The sequence below is a fragment of the Lissotriton helveticus genome, chromosome 4_1 (genome assembly GCF_964261635.1).
Source record: "Lissotriton helveticus chromosome 4_1, aLisHel1.1, whole genome shotgun sequence".
In the NCBI taxonomy this organism is placed as follows: domain Eukaryota; kingdom Metazoa; phylum Chordata; class Amphibia; order Caudata; family Salamandridae; genus Lissotriton; species Lissotriton helveticus.
In genome coordinates, this window is record NC_136063.1 from 1877389072 (window position 1) to 1877405828 (window position 16757).

Below are 16757 nucleotides of genomic sequence, written 5' to 3' on the forward strand. Positions count from 1 at the left end.
AATGTATATGTGTATGTATCTATTTTATCCATTTTAAACCATCATATGGCTTAGAAACCATATCAATGTTTTTACAGTATTATTTTATACTTCTGCTTTTAATGTACGCACTTTACTTAACCATAAGTATTGCAATAATATCGATCCATTTCTCTTGTATGAGAAAAGAGACTGATCAATAAATAACATCTTTTATTGAACACGCCCGTCTCTTCCTTTTCTCTACAACCTGGTGAGACTAAGAATGCACGTACTGACTGAGTAAAATAAGTCGTCTTTTGTTTTCACACGACTCTAGAGATACACTCTTGATTAGGGGAGAGCAAAGTTGTCATGTTCTATGGTTGTCAGAAACTAAATCCCTTCTTGTCTATCCAGGGAGGTTCAACTCCTCCTTGCCTAGTCGAGAAAGTTTCTAGTGAACTCTGAGCTAGCTGGCAAACCCAAAACTTTAAGTCTAATATCGACAGTAGTAGACCTAGTTAACGTCTGGTCTAGGCCTATACTATTGAAGGTATTATTCCAATGCGCAGAGCCTATTGGGATAATAGGAACTACACTACAATCCCCTTTTATCCAGTGCTGAGGAGGGTGGTAGGCGTCCAGCTACTGGACCGCCACCCTTCCCTCTCCCAATATGGCGGCTATAGTCCCTGGCGTCTGCACGTAGTCTGCTGAGCTGGGAAGAGCGTGGGGAAGCGGCGATTCCTTCTAGTGAGGCTCGCAGGTAAAAAGGAACCAAAGTTTCAAATAAAATGCCACAAAATAATAATCAAATGCACACTTTTAAAATTGTTAATCGAGCCCCCGGCTTTCCGCCTCAGGGGTAAAGACCACAATTAAGTCAGCGCGCTTCACACAAGGTGATGTTTAAATAGTCTGGGAGGGCGGGAGGCGTCCAGCTACTGGACCGCCACCCTTCCCTCTCCCAATATGGCGGCTATAGTCCCTGGCATCAGCACGTAGTCTGCTGAGCTGGGAAGAGCGTGGGGAAGCGGCGATTCCTTCTAGTGAGGCTCGCAGGTAAAAAGGAACCAAAGTTTCAAATAAAATGCCACAAAATATTAATCAAAAGCACACTTTTAAAATTGTTAATCGAGCCCCCGGCTTTCCGCCTCAGGGGTAAAGACCACAATGAAGTCAGCGCGCTTCACACAAGGTGATGTTTAAATAGTCTGGGAGGGCGGGAGGCGTCCAGCAACTGGACCGCCACCCTTCCCTCTCCCAATATGCCGGCTATAGTCCCTGGCGTCAGCACGTAGTCTGCTGAGCTGGGAAGAGCGTGGGGAAGCGGCGATTCCTTCTAGTGAGGCTCGCAGGTAAAAAGGAACCAAAGTTTCAAATAAAATGCCACAAAATAATAATCAAATGCACACTTTTAAAATTGTTAATCGAGCCCCCGGCTTTCCGCCTCAGGGGTAAAGACCACAATGAAGTCAGCGCGCTTCACACAAGGTGATGTTTAAATAGTCTGGGAGGCCGGGAGGCGTCCAGCTACTGGACCGCCACCCTTCCCTCTGCCAATATGGCGGCTATAGTCCCTGGCGTCAGCACGTAGTCTGCTGAGCTGGGAAGAGCGTGGGGAAGCGGCGATTCCTTCTAGTGAGGCTCGCAGGTAAAAAGGAACTAAAGTTTCAAATAAAATGCCACAAAATAATAATCAAATGCACACTTTTAAAATTGTTAATCGAGCCCCCGGCATTCCGCCTCAGGGGTAAAGACCACAATGAAGTCAGCGCGCTTCACACAAGGTGATGTTTAAATAGTCTGGGAGGGCGGGAGGCGTCCAGCTACTGGACCGCCACCCTTCCCTCTCCCAATATGGCGGCTATAGTCCCTGGCGTCAGCACGTAGTTTGCTGAGCTGGGAAGAGCGTGGGGAAGCGGCGATTCCTTCTAGTGAGGCTCGCAGGTAAAAAGGAACCAAAGTTTCAAATAAAATGCCACAAAATAATAATCAAATGCACACTTTTAAAATTGTTAATCGAGCCCCCGGCTTTCCGCCTCAGGGGTAAAGACCACAATGAAGTCAGCGCGCTTCACACAAGGTGATGTTTAAATAGTCTGGGAGGGCGGGAGGCGTCCAGCTACTGGACCGCCACCCTTCCCTCTCCCAATATGGCGGCTATAGTCCCTGGCGTCAGCACGTAGTCTGCTGAGCTGGGAAGAGCGTGGGGAAGCGGCGATTCCTTCTAGTGAGGCTCGCAGGTAAAAAGGAACCAAAGTTTCAAATAAAATGCCACAAACTAATAATCAAATGCACACTTTTAAAATTGTTAATCGAGCCCCCGGCTTTCCGCCTCAGGGGTAAAGACCACAATGAAGTCAGCACGCTTCACACAAGGTGATGTTTAAATAGTCTGGGAGGGCGGGAGGCGTCCAGCTACTGGACCGTCACCCTTCCCTCTCCCAATATGGCGGCTATAGTCCCTGGCGTCAGCACGTAGTCTGCTGAGCTGGGAAGAGCGTGGGGAAGCGGCGATTCCTTCTAGTGAGGCTCGCAGGTAAAAAGGAACCAAAGTTTCAAATAAAATGCCACAAAATAATAATCAAATGCACACTTTTAAAATTGTTAATCGAGCCCCCGGCTTTCCGCCTCAGGGGTAAAGACCACAATGAAGTCAGCGCGCTTCACACAAGGTGATGTTTAAATAGTCTGGGAGGGCGGGAGGCGTGAAGCGAAAAATGCATTAAACATTTTACAGATCTATAGTCGATTGTTATTTTTGGATAGCTGAAATAATATCACACAAATGGGTTTGAATGCATGCGCATACTTACATACACATACATATATGAAAGTATCCTGACAGATGTATGTGCAAGCCACTTACCCTTTTTTAGCAATCCAGCAAACTATACTAATGATACATAGTAGCAGAAGAACGATTCCAAGAGCAATGAAGAGCACCGTGTCTGTGTTTGATTCTGTTACTGGAGAGAACAAAGATACAAAAATAGATTAATCATTGTTTATATTTCATATGATAATGCCTCACTTTTTATTAGCACAACACGTGTATTACAGGCTTCTGGTGTGATCTTCCACCCAATCTAATATATGATGATCAGGACTCTGACCAATACGAAAATGTCTGTCTACAAACAATAACCTTTGTCAAACTAATGGCTCTTCTTCAAAAGCAAACAGGTGGGTTAAACCAATTAATTAAGAGAATTAAGACATCAACTTTGTGACAACTATAGAACACAAAAATAATATTATATTTATTTTCATTATCAATATTGCAATAACAAGACATTCTGCATATCAGTTGTTAGGCCACTATATAATATTGCAATATTTGATGGGAACTGCACAAATCATTCTCCTAATCCCTGGGGCAAAATGCCGGAGCACTATGGGAAAAAGAGGGTATTCATCCTTTTGATGTTTGCTCATCTAGCCAATGGGCAGGCTAAGTAGGTCGATTGTGGAGCTCCTAAGTACAAGGGTTTTATCCTCTAGATATTTATTATGGCAGTACGTTACTAATGAGGAGAAGGAACGCCGCACAAAGGGGTTGAACATAAATGTGGCCATGGTCTCTCATTTTCCAATAAAACATCTGTACAGCTACCAAGCTTTCCCCTTTTTTTGCACTGCTACTGTACATTTCCAGAGGTAAATCGGCTGGCATTGTTCTTTGGACCGCAGGATGGAAGAAGTGTTGAACCCCGGCACACTCAGGAGAATAATTCAGGGGAGGCATGCAGGGGGACTTAATAGGTTTTACCGCAAATGTGGTAAAACAAAGATTACGGAGAGGTTCATAGTGCCTGCGGTTGAGCTACAGTTCATCTGAAATGACTCTTAGGTGGGTAATAGGTGGCTTAAAGTTCAAAAGTGACCTATTAGGGGCCTTAACGTTTAGCTTTTTATCAGGGTTGTTCACTAGTGATGTTTTGTGAATGATTCTGTAACAGCGTGAATCTCGATTATTCTTTACACAACATACATATTAGATTTTACACCGAAAATATAATGTGCACTTTTAACACATTGACAAAGACCTTCGTAGAAACAGATCAAAACATTGAATTGTCAGCATAGTAAAAGCATGTTTGATTAGCTAGAATCAGTAGGATTAATAAAATAATTAAAAAAAAGATTTGTAGTGATTATTAACCCAATAACAAGGTGACATGAAAACTAATGAAAGTTTAGCATTTCTATTGATTTGAGTGTTCCAGCAAACTCTAAATTGGTGCTAATCAATGTTAAAAATGGTTGCATGTTTAAAACGTTCAGTATAGGTACTTAAGACTATAAAGAATGTATATTAATGAAAATGATTTTGTTTTAAGATTTTAGAATTTATTTACATGTTGCTACTTTTGAAAATTGGATGAGTAGACCATATTTAGGATTATTCATTTTTACATAATTACTGACAATAATACTATTATTTTTCATATGAAATGATTGATTTACTTTATTATGTTTGAATATTAATGGTGAATCGGTTCCTAAAGAGAAGAAGATTTTACTGCATTTAAATTCTCTTGCTTATGCTGCATTATTTCATGGCTTAGTGAAATGAACTTTGACGTTTCCTTCAAGTGTTGCCTTAACTGTTCCTACCTGATGTAACAATTTAGTTATGAATGAAGCGAAGCTTTAGTTGTTGGGTGTGTGAATTGGTAAGAACTTAAACTCTATACATACCCCATAGTCTGCAACATTGTTAATTTCCGGATGTATGACATTACAACGCATGCGTTTACATCGCATGCTTTTACAACGCGGTTTTTACAACGCATAACGCTTTGGGGTGCTGGATAGTGAATAGTTTAATTTACTATTCCAACTCCAGTCCCCGTGGACACTAGGGAAGGTGTTGGATAGTAAATTAAATCTATTCCCTATTAAACCTGCTCCAACTACATTTGCAGGAATGCACTGTGATCATTTGAAACGCCTAAGATGGAGCGACGAAATAATACCCCTTGTCAAGGAGGCAAGTTTGGCCCTTATTTCAGACCGCTCTGACCTGGGGACTCTCAGAGCTGCTGCATGGTCGATGTTTTGCTCACAACTTATAACGTTATTTCCAACTAAACAGTACTCTCAGCCAGACTCTGTTACCCGTCAGGGTGTAATCTCACGAGAGACAAGGGCATTGAAGACACTCAGAAACAGTGCCTTGCGGTCCCTGATGAAATCCCCAGGAGATAACGAGCTCGTTAGGGCATATAAACTCGCTCAAAAATCATTTAGGCAGGCAGTACAAAAAGAAAAGCAACTTCAACAAGACGAATTCTGGTGCAAGCTACTATGGGAGAGCAAAAATCATAATGCAAGGAAATTCTGGGCGTTAATTAACCGACAAATCTCGGGTAAGCTCAGCACCGGGTCAGCAAACATCCAAGAAGCTAGCTGGTTCGCTTTTTTGGTGGATCACTTTAAGTCCCCAGAAGGAATAGTGCCAACTGACGCATGTTCACCTAGGATGGCGCCGACAAGTTCGAGCAAGAATGGGAGGAGGTCTACTGGTAGCTTGTATCTCAGTACCGACGATCTTCAGACAACTCAAGGAAGGGTCACTAAAGTTTTGTTGAAATCAAGAGCGGACGGAGCACCGGGCCCCAAAGGACTACCCTCAAACGTATTCAAATCCGATATACCCCTCCGGTCGGGCCATCTAACCAACCTTTTCAGTTACTCCCTTAGAACCTCGATAATATCGGACTCTTGGCGTGGAGCAATAATCAACCCAATCTATAAATCAGGTCCCCATTCATCTCCAAAGAACTACAGACTGATAGCTCTTTTGGACGTTGAGGCTAAATATTATGCAAGCATTCTCCTGAGCGAGCTGAGAGCATGGGCAGACGAGAACAATCTGATACCAATGAACCAAACAGGCTTCACTGCCAAATCCGGGACCATGACCAACCGATTGACATTAGCCATCATTGTTGATAGAGTTTGTTTAACATCTAGGGCTGTATTTTGCTGCTTTGTTGACTTGATAGGGTTCCCAGGGCAGCTTTATGGGAAAAGTTAAGGAGATGGGGAATCCCTCAAAAACTTCTGGAGGCAATCATTCAGGTACATGGGTTCAGGTGAAGTTGGGGTCCGGCACACACCTTTCTCGTAAAATCATGACTACTAGGGGTGTCAAACAGGGCTGTGTGCTGGCCCCTCTTCTTTTTAATTTGTTTATCGCTAACCTGACGACAACTTTAGATGAAACCAATAGCCACCCTCCAAAGATGGGTGGTGTCCCCATAAGTAACCTGCTTTACGCGGATGACTTAGTGCTTTTCAGTCTAACACGTGTCGGCTTACAAAGGCTCCTGGTAAAACTACACAACTATACCGCTGCAAACCAGTTAGAGGTTAACCTAAAGAAAACCCAAGTGGTTACCTTTGGAAAAAAAAGAAAAGCAGGGGGAGGATGGTCGTATAACAACATGACCATTGCAGTAGGCAGTGTATATAAATACCTAGGGGTCAATCTTGACTCAAGGGGCAACTTTGCGAAACAACGTAAGGAGATATCTGCTAAAGCAGTGACTTTACAGGTGACCCTCTCCAAGCTCTTGAAAAAACTGTCTGGCCCAAGTCTAACCCCTCTATTAGAGGTCATGAGAGCAAAGATTGATCCGACACTGTCATATGGTAACGAGATCTTCAGGGGTAAATTAAACACAAATTTAAACCAACACGTGACTAAAATTTACAAAAAAGTCCTCCATTTGCCCAGTAATGCCTCTGCTGCACAGATTAGGCTAGAACTCGGCCTATTAAATTACAAAGTCTCCAGCATTGGCACATTCCTAAATCTCTGCCATAAACTCAGACAGGCAGACACAGGCTCACTTGAGTCACTAGTCTGGCAAGACATTTCTGAGAAAAATTCAGGGGGCACGTATGGTCGTCTTTTCAAGGAGTACATTCAAGAACTCTCCGCAGGCGACCTATGGGATGTTAACCCCAGTATGACAGTATTCAAATCCCTCATTAAGAAAAGTGTCCGAATAAGTTCCCTTATTATGGATAAAAACCATCTTGCCAAACGTAGACACGCATGGGCCGTTATGAATTCGTAAGGGTGATTAGCTCCTGCAACCTATCTGTCCTGCACCTACCCCTCGTACCTAAAACTTAGTTTTATGGCCATGAGACTTGGTGACTGGCAATTTTTAAAAGATCTGCCAGGCTGGCGTCGCACGACAGATGAAATATGGTGCAGAGGGTGCGGCAGGACGGCTGAAACCCTGGAGCATGTGGTTTGTCTTTGCCCAGCACTCATGGCACAGCGCAGACGCAAACTGAAAGTGGAGTGGAATAGGTTGGGAATCCGGTCCTGCAGACAGGCAATCATTGCGGCCCTATGTCCAGAAAATACAGCTTTAAATATTGCCCTTACATTATTTATACGCCTTGCATATCGCAGCTTTCTGCATGCTCCCCTCGTGTTGGGAACAGCTTAAATCTAATCGTATTACTTGTAACTTGATAAAAGACCCTCATCCATTACTGCACTATCATGATTTGCTGCTATTGATCTGCTGTTGCTATTTTTATTTGATATCTTTTTAACTTTTATAACTATGTATTAACGGTGGGTTGGCCAATAAGTTTAATACTGTAAATTACTGTATAACAACCTCCGTACTTTTTAAGTTATTTTTAACGCAACCCGGACTGTTTAACAGGGAGGCGAAAATTGCAATGTGATGACCCTGCATCCATTTAAAGTTGATTATTGATGTCAGTTTTGCTTTTACAATGTATATTGCTGTTGGTGCTTCTTTTAAGGATATTGTTTTATATCCAAATAAAGATTATTATTAACACTATTCCCTATCCTAGAGCGCCCCCCAGCGCAATGCGTTGTAATGGTTTGCGTTGTAAAAGTTGCGTCGTAAAGGTACTGCGTGGTAAAAGTTGCGTTGTAAAGGATGTTTCCCTTAATTTTCTTGTTGACTAACTGGTGAGGATGGAAAAGAAAGTCATTTCCCATGACATGCATGGGAAAAACGCTGGAGTATCAAAACCGTGTACCCTATGATCGAAAGAGCAACCACATTATGATCTGACCGTTATGGCTTGATAATTGATTACCAGAAGCATTACAAAGCATATAAGAGAAAAGACCCCAAAAGAGGGGAAGGAAGGAGGGACACATGTTCTTTTTCCCCTTTTGTGAGGGATTGCTTTTTGGAACTGTCAGACCTATGCTTCTTCTATGTTTTAAGATAGAACCCACAACAGGTTCACAAAAAAGGTTTAATTTTGTACTGCAACAGCAACAAGGTGATGGATGGAATACTTGAATTTATCTAAGCCACTGGCAATCGCATGTGCTTCATCAATCTCCATAATTTTGTACCCGCCTTATTACCTCAGTTTGGACCCAACCATATGCACATCAGTATTGACCCTGATCCAATAGAAATAGTCCAGCCCGAACTGCCAGGCAAGTCCTCCCTGAACAAGAAGTTGAGCAGCACAAGATCAGTTTTATCCTAATTAGGTCTCAGACTTAGGTGCATGGAACTTTGACTACCCCGAGGGAACCAATGGTGCGGGGAAAGTGCTAGGATCAACAACTAAAACAGCCAATCAATGGAAAGATAAAACAACACAAGAATCAACCTCCTTTTTTAATAGTAAATCTTTATTGGCTATAACCTCAATAAAGTTAGAAAATTGACCAAAGGGAAAATCAGTTTAACATATTCACATTCATTGGAAGTTAAAAGGTAGGTCCTTTAAAATGGGAAACTATGAACCCATTCTTGCCATAAGGGGATTTGTAAACAACCTTAATTCAGCTGACTTGCAAGAGTTCTGGGTTAGTTTGTTCTTAGAGATGTGCTGCATGCAATGATACACCATGACTTAAATACTATCCTGAATCTTAAAAAACAAAGGCGCAGATTGTGTCAGAATGCATTCGACCCAGGATCCATGAAATCATGACATCCGCACCATAAACTCTTCCTAGGCAGTGCTAGATGTGTGGTTGTTGTATGTGCCGGATAGTTTTTGTCAGACAGTCCATTTTAGCAGAACTCACTGGGCTTTTCCCTCTCTAGTGGACAAGCAAAGGCTGGACATGGCTCTACAGACTTCAATAGTGTTGGCAGTAACTCACTTTAGATAATGATAGTAAAGACCCAAAACTCTAGCCCGGTTGAGGTAGTGGGTAAAATCAGGAAAACTGTCCGTTCTCTAAATTGATGCAGAGACTTTCTTGTGGTTGTTCTCAAAATGGTTTGAAGTTTCTCGCTGTTACAGAACAGCATTCTGAGTAACCATGCCGAAAAACTTCACACTCTGCAAGGGAGCAGAGGTTTTTTTGGTTTGTGCACCAAAAAATGCGTCACGTGAGTGACTTATCGGGTGCCTGCAATCGCAGACGAGATTTCCTGAGCCGTTCGCGAGTGCCACGAAATTTGCTAGGTGGCCACATGGTCCAGCGAGAGTTTGCGATCGTGAACAGATCATTCGCGCCATCAGACTTCCGGCGGAAATTGTATGACAAACGCGATCCCGAACATGCAGAATCTACTGCAACTGCGATCTGGAGAAGGTTATATCCCCAAGCAGCATCATAACCTTCTAGAAAGGGTGATTTGGATTTCAAAAATTCCTCAAATTGGCATTTGGCTGTACTTTGTTGTGCAAGGAGTCCTTTTTCTGTTTTTACCTTTTTTTAAGAGGAAGGAAGTGCTCCAGAGTCTCTAACTTCCTGTTCCTGTTCAGCAGACTCCTTCCAGTACTTTGTCCATCTCCTGGTGTCTTTTCATTTTGATTTGGCACTGGAAGGATCACTCTTTGTGTGCAACATCATATATCATTGGATTTGAGGACTTTTGAATTTGAGATTTTACAAGTAAGTTGGAAAATTGGTGTTGTTCACTTGGGGCCATGCACCTAGATTCATTTGAACTTTTCATCATTTTTTTTAATTTCCTGTGGTGGGTGGCCTTTAGTTTCAGTAGGGGCCTAGTTGTTTCTTTGTAAGTATTTTTTCTTTTTTTATAAAGGAAACATGTTGCACAGTTCACTACATTTTCTCCAACTTTTGAAATCATTTTGCAATATTTATTTAATTCACTATGTAGCCCAGTAGTCTGCCAATAGTCCTTTTCAGCCAGTAGGCTGAGAGATACTCATGGGTGCATGAAACAACTATCTCTGTGGTGTCATTTGAATTTAAACATCATTAAGGGCATGGATAGCATTGGTTTAAAATACAAAATCTGTTTCTTTGAGGGTATTTCACTTTTTATTTTTTTTCATGTGTGTTAAATGCCTTTGTTAGATGCATGTGGTTGTAGCTTGCAAACTTTTTTTTAGCCCTGTGGATTTTCATTTTTGGCATTGTTGCATTAAAGATGTGTTGTTTAGCATGCCTGCTTTATCATTGTGTGAGTGTGTTTGTAATAGTGGGCCATCATTTGCCTTGGCTGAGCCTCAAATTAGTAGCCAGAGGCCATTTTGTAAAGTTTGTGTCCAACCATATAGGCCAACCATATAGGCCTGCTTGAGTTCATTGTTTTCCAGGACTCCTGCTTGTTGTGGTTGTGTAGTGATCATATGACTGTCGCCCATTTAATGGAGGCAGTTTGTGGGCTTTTTCCATAGGCCTGCATGTGTTTCCTTTGTTCCTCTTGGCTTATTGCTTTTTGTTATGGTAGCCTGGTCATGTGGCTGACACAGAAAGTTTGTGAAGGTAGCCAGTGTGCTTTTGCCATAGGTCTGCATTGTCTGTCTTCCCTTTATAGGCTTATTGCTTGTTGTTGTGGCCTGGCGATGTGGCTGGCGACCATTTTGTGAAGGCAACCAGTGTGCTTCTGCCATACGTCTGCATTGTCTTCCCTCTGTAGGTTTATTATTGCTTCTTGTTGTGGCATGGCCATGTGGCTGGTGGGCAACCCATTCAACCCGTTCGTCCCCGTGTTAAATACGCCATTGACTAATCTGCTCACGTGGTTGAACGCAATACTGACTGCGGATACGTTAAAAGAAGGACTGCCTCAAGCACGCAGATGAAATTACTTGTAACGGTCGGGGACGCCGGTCGAGTTATCTCGCAGCTCCGCGGTCCCACGCCTGTCGACTCTCTATCTCTGCATCAAAGGTAGGAAGAGCGATAAAATAATGTCCAGAAACTTTAAATAGATGCAGGTTATTCGAACCTCAAACTAAATTAGTTTACCGACAATAACATATGTTATTATGTCATATTATGTCTTCTTAGGAAATACTGGTAAAAGTCCAAACCAAAGGACTAACTGGGTATGAGAGTCCACTCAAAGACTTATCGGCTACGTATTTGAGAACGTGGAACATATACCATCAACTTGTAGCAGAATCTAGCACCTTTATTGGCCAAGAATTAATTACCTAATATCACAAATATATGTGAGTACAAACAGATTTCCGCTAAATAAAATGATTACATAGCCGCTAACTTTCCATAAACTTTATACTGTTTCTCTTATATCGTTTGTAAACAGCATTCAGCGGGCTTTTTAGAATGAAGAATATATCCATGACAAGTTATCGACTAGTGTAAAGTTTTAACTGGGTAAGCAATCTATCCCTCGACATGTTTTTCTGGATACAATGAGTATCGATAGAAGAGAATAGGAGCATTTCCGAAGCATTTCCGAGTCAATTCCGGGATGGGTTTCATAAAATTTAATGCCTTATCTGTGTTATTTTCGTTTCATCCAATTTAATGCCTTATTTGTGGTATTTTCGTTTCATCTATTTGGAAATTACATAGTTGGAGAAGAGATATAGTGGACAATATCTGTGCATGATAAAATGATAAAATGGTCCCTCTAAATGATAAATATTGTCAATACCTTGCTGTCAACTATGGTTTAGTTAAAGTGTTAAGCTGTTAGATATATCGGTCTCTCATTTTCTGTTTCTTTAACTATTTGAAGAGTACAACCTTCCATTCTTTTGAATCTGCAGAGACTTTATGTACGTATCTCCTCGATCATAAACAGACTATTTAGAAAGGGAACAAGAGGTATCTAAACCAACCGTAGAACCAGTTTTTAATCTAGTAAGTACCCTGTCTTGATAGTAGGCGAATACCTTGAACTAAGAAGTCGAAAATGAATATTGAATATTTTGGTTTAAGCAAGGAGTGCTCAATCATGCATAGATGTACGTGCACAACAGAGGACATACAAGTTTAAAGCAGTCTTAACATTGTCCTACATAGATTATTATCCTCCACAACGTCTACCCGTCCATGGCCCGCTTCTGCACGTCATCGTCCTCCCCCTTACCGTTTATTATTATTTTTCCAACCTACATCCCCCTTTCTCCTTCACCCTCTCCCACTAATTTAATCATCTAGCAACTGCTCAAATATAAATAGAGATAGGATCTATTCTTTTCTTTTCTTATCAGGTCCTTTTTACTTAGATAGCTACGAAATAATGAGGAAAGGCAAATATGTATTGTTTTTAAATGTTAAGTATACAAGTTTGTTCAATTTTTTCTTTTTTATATTTTTAAATAATTCTTGTGCATTGACAGAAAGTGTAATGTGTGTATTTTATTTTTGATGTTCAAGTTTAATATGATTTGAAAACCGTAATATAATTGAAATAGAATGATTGTTCATAGATAAAACCTTTTTTATATATGTGTTTCAGTGAAAATTCGTGGCTCCTGAAGAAGGCGTTAGCTGAAACGCCGAAACGCGCGTTGAAAGATTATTTTTTGCCACTTACGATGAAATGGTTCATTTAAATTTTCATGTAGAAGCAAGATTGTTCTCCACTGATTGTGAATTTATGTATATATAGTATGTAATTTGTGTTTCTAATTTTAGGATTATTGCTCAGGATTCGTTTTTAATTTGTTTATTGTGATGTTATAATTTTTCAGATATTGTGTATGTGTTTTTTTTAATTAAATACTTATTAAATGAAAAAGAAACATTTTATCTGTTCAAACTTGTTAGAATCTTCTTTGATTTATGACCTTTCCATGTTAGCTGTCTAAATTTATGTGGTTATTCATACATAGATTTTGTGAAGGCAGCCAGTGTACTTTTGCCATAGGCGTGCATTGTCTTCCCTTTGTAGGCTTATTATTGCTTCTTGTTGTGGCCTCACCATGTGGCTGGTGGCCATTTTGTGAAGGCAGGCAGTGTGCTTCTGCCATAGGCCTGCGTGCCTTTTTTGTGGTGGACATGTCTTCTTGCTGGTTGTTGTTTTGCATGCAATTTTTTCTTCTTTTATTCAGCTAAATAAGTAGCTCAGTTCACTAGATTTTCTCCATGTTTTTAATAAATTTGCAATATTGATTTGAATTGATTCACTATGCGGCCTAGTCTGCCACTGGGTTCTACAACCAATAGGACCAGAGCTACTTATGGGTGCATGAAACAACTGTTCCTGTGGTGACTGTTAAATTTAGACATCATTTAGGGCATGGATGGCATTGGATTAAAATTTAAAAAACAATTTGTTGTGGAATATATTTCACCACATTTTCTTTCATGTGTGTGGTTAAATTAAAAGTCTTTGTGTGGATGTGTGTGGTTGTAACTTGCAAACCATTTTAGCCCTGTGGATTTTCGTTTTTGGCATTGTTGCATTAAAGATGTGTTGTTTAGCATGCCTCCTTTGTCTGGCCAGTGTGTGACTGTGTTTGTAATAGTGGGCCATAATTTGCCTTGGCTGAGCCTTTCCATGTGGCCAGGGGCCATTTTGTAAATATCTGTGTCCGTACTCCATATAGGCGTGCTTGAGTTCATTGTTTTCCAGGCATCCTACTTCTTGTTATTGTGTGGCCAGTGGCTGTCGGACATTTTTTGGAGGTAGTTAGAGTGATTTTGCCATAGAGGCATGCATGTCTGTCTTCCCTTTGTTCCCCTTAGCTTATTGTTTCCACTGTCATTTGTCAGCTGTAGCTCCCTGAGTGCTGCATCCTACATGATGCACAATGCCAAACCGTTACATTTGTATTTTTGTTGTTGTTCTTCTTCTTTACTATTCTTCCTGAGTGTACTACTGTAGTGTAGACAGTAACATAGTACACCATGAAAGCCCTTGTTGCTGTCAAAGTCTCAAATTGGTTACACTGTACTGTTAATGCTTTAATAATTGAGGTTATAAAATAACAAGTGTGACCAAACACACTAAATTATAATATATTTGTATGTACTAGTAATTGAACCACAACAATGCCACGTTTCACTGATGTTCTTCTTGCTTCTTTGCTTTTGGGTGCACAAAAGAGGAGGATACAACATCATCCATTCTAATGCCTGACAGAAGGCCTGAGCCCTGCGCTCAACATCACGGAACGTGTGACCACAGACAGACATCTCTTCAACTTGTGCCACTGTGTGCTAACTGACATCTTCATGATGGCCCCAAAGAAAGCTACCAGGTCCAGTACCAAGAAAGTTGCCAGTAAGAAAAAGGCACTGCCACATACCATCACCGGTATGTTGCCCAAGAACGTTTTTGGGAAAACAAAAATTACGCCTGCAGCAGCAGTGTCCGTGAAGCAAGCATGGAGAAGCACCCCCGCAACAGTGGACCCACCCCACCAACATAGGTCCAGCCCATGTCTGTCGCAGAGACAGCCAGTCTAATCATGACAACGCCGATGAGCAGTGATGATGAAATTGACTTATCGTTATCGCAAAGTAGTACCCAATCAATGCAGGAAAATCAGATAAGTGGGCAACAATAGCCACAACCACCACCCCAATAGTAGTTGTTCCTCCTGAAGTAGGGGCAGTTCAGGAGATCAATCTTTCTGCTGAGGAAGAAGAAGAGCAAGCCACTCTTTCAGATGATCAATTGTCTTCCAGATCTCCAGGAAGGAAAAGGAGGGTTAGGTTCAAGTTCAAGTTCAAGTTCAAGCATTTATATAGCGCACTACTCACCCAGAGGGTCTCAAGGCGCTTGGGGAGGGGGTTAATTATTTATCGAATAGCCATGTTTTAAGTTCTTTTCTGAAGGAGATGTGGTTCTGTGTAAGGCGGAGGTGAGTGGGGAGTGAGTTCCAGGTCTTGGCCGCCAAGTAGGAGAAGGATCTGCCTCCCATGGTGGATCTTTGGATACGCTGTACTGCAGCGAGGGCTTGATTGGCGGACCTTAGTTGGCGGGGGGGAGTGTAGAAGGACAGTCGGATGTTGAGGCATTCGGGTCCTAGTTTGTAGAGGGCCTTGTGTGCGTGGGTGAGGAGACGGAACGTAATTCTCTTGTTGACGGGGAGCCAGTGGAGGTCTTTCGGGTAGCCGGTAATGCGATCTTGTCGAGGGATGTCCAAAATGAGTCTTGCTGATGCGTTTTGGATGCGTTGGAGTTTTTTCTGTAATTTGGCTGTGATTCCGGCGTATAATAAGTAGCTCAGTTCACTAGATTTTCTCCATGTTTTTAATAAATTTGCAATATTGATTTGAATTGATTCACTATGCGGCCTAGTCTGCCACTGGGTTCTACAACCAATAGGACCAGAGCTACTTATGGGTGCATGAAACAACTGTTCCTGTGGTGACTGTTAAATTTAGACATCATTTAGGGCATGGATGGCATTGGATTAAAATTTAAAAAACAATTTGTTGTGGAATATATTTCACCACATTTTCTTTCATGTGTGTGGTTAAATTAAAAGTCTTTGTGTGGATGTGTGTGGTTGTAACTTGCAAACCATTTTAGCCCTGTGGATTTTCGTTTTTGGCATTGTTGCATTAAAGATGTGTTGTTTAGCATGCCTCCTTTGTCTGGCCAGTGTGTGACTGTGTTTGTAATAGTGGGCCATAATTTGCCTTGGCTGAGCCTTTCCATGTGGCCAGGGGCCATTTTGTAAATATCTGTGTCCGTACTCCATATAGGCGTGCTTGAGTTCATTGTTTTCCAGGCATCCTACTTCTTGTTATTGTGTGGCCAGTGGCTGTCGGACATTTTTTGGAGGTAGTTAGAGTGATTTTGCCATATAGGCATGCATGTCTGTCTTCCCTTTGTTCCCCTTAGCTTATTGTTTCCACTGTCATTTGTCAGCTGTAGCTCCCTGAGTGCTGCATCCTACATGATGCACAATGCCAAACCGTTACATTTGTATTTTTGTTGTTGTTCTTCTTCTTTACTATTCTTCCTGAGTGTACTACTGTAGTGTAGACAGTAACATAGTACACCATGAAAGCCCTTGTTGCTGTCAAAGTCTCAAATTGGTTACACTGTACTGTTAATGCTTTAATAATTGAGGTTATAAAATAACAAGTGTGACCAAACACACTAAATTATAATATATTTGTATGTACTAGTAATTGAACCACAACAATGCCACGTTTCACTGATGTTCTTCTTGCTTCTTTGCTTTTGGGTGCACAAAAGAGGAGGATACAACATCACCCATTCTAATGCCTGACAGAAGGCCTGAGCCCTGCGCTCAACATCACGGAACGTGTGACCACAGACAGACATCTCTTCAACTTGTGCCACTGTGTGCTAACTGACATCTTCATGATGGCCCCAAAGAAAGCTACCAGGTCCAGTACCAAGAAAGTTGCCAGTAAGAAAAAGGCACTGCCACATACCATCACCGGTATGTTGCCCAAGAACGTTTTTGGGAAAACAAAAATTACGCCTGCAGCAGCAGTGTCCGTGAAGCAAGCATGGAGAAGCACCCCCGCAACAGTGGACCCACCCCACCAACATAGGTCCAGCCCATGTCTGTCGCAGAGACAGCCAGTCTAATCATGACAACGCCGATGAGCAGTGATGATGAAATTGACTTATCGT

General features: G+C 41.6%; 1 protein-coding gene across 4 annotated transcripts in view; it reads right to left on the reverse strand.

The window, feature by feature from the left end:
- IL13RA2 (interleukin 13 receptor subunit alpha 2) overlaps positions 1-16757 on the reverse strand; it is a 774005-nt gene that overhangs the window by 42547 nt on the left and 714701 nt on the right. For all 4 annotated transcript variants that reach the window (XM_078688528.1, XM_078688529.1, XM_078688531.1 and 1 more), the window contains one exon: positions 2834-2933. In XM_078688528.1, coding sequence (XP_078544654.1) covers positions 2834-2933 — 100 coding nt within the window. The remainder of the gene's footprint in view (positions 1-2833; positions 2934-16757) is intronic.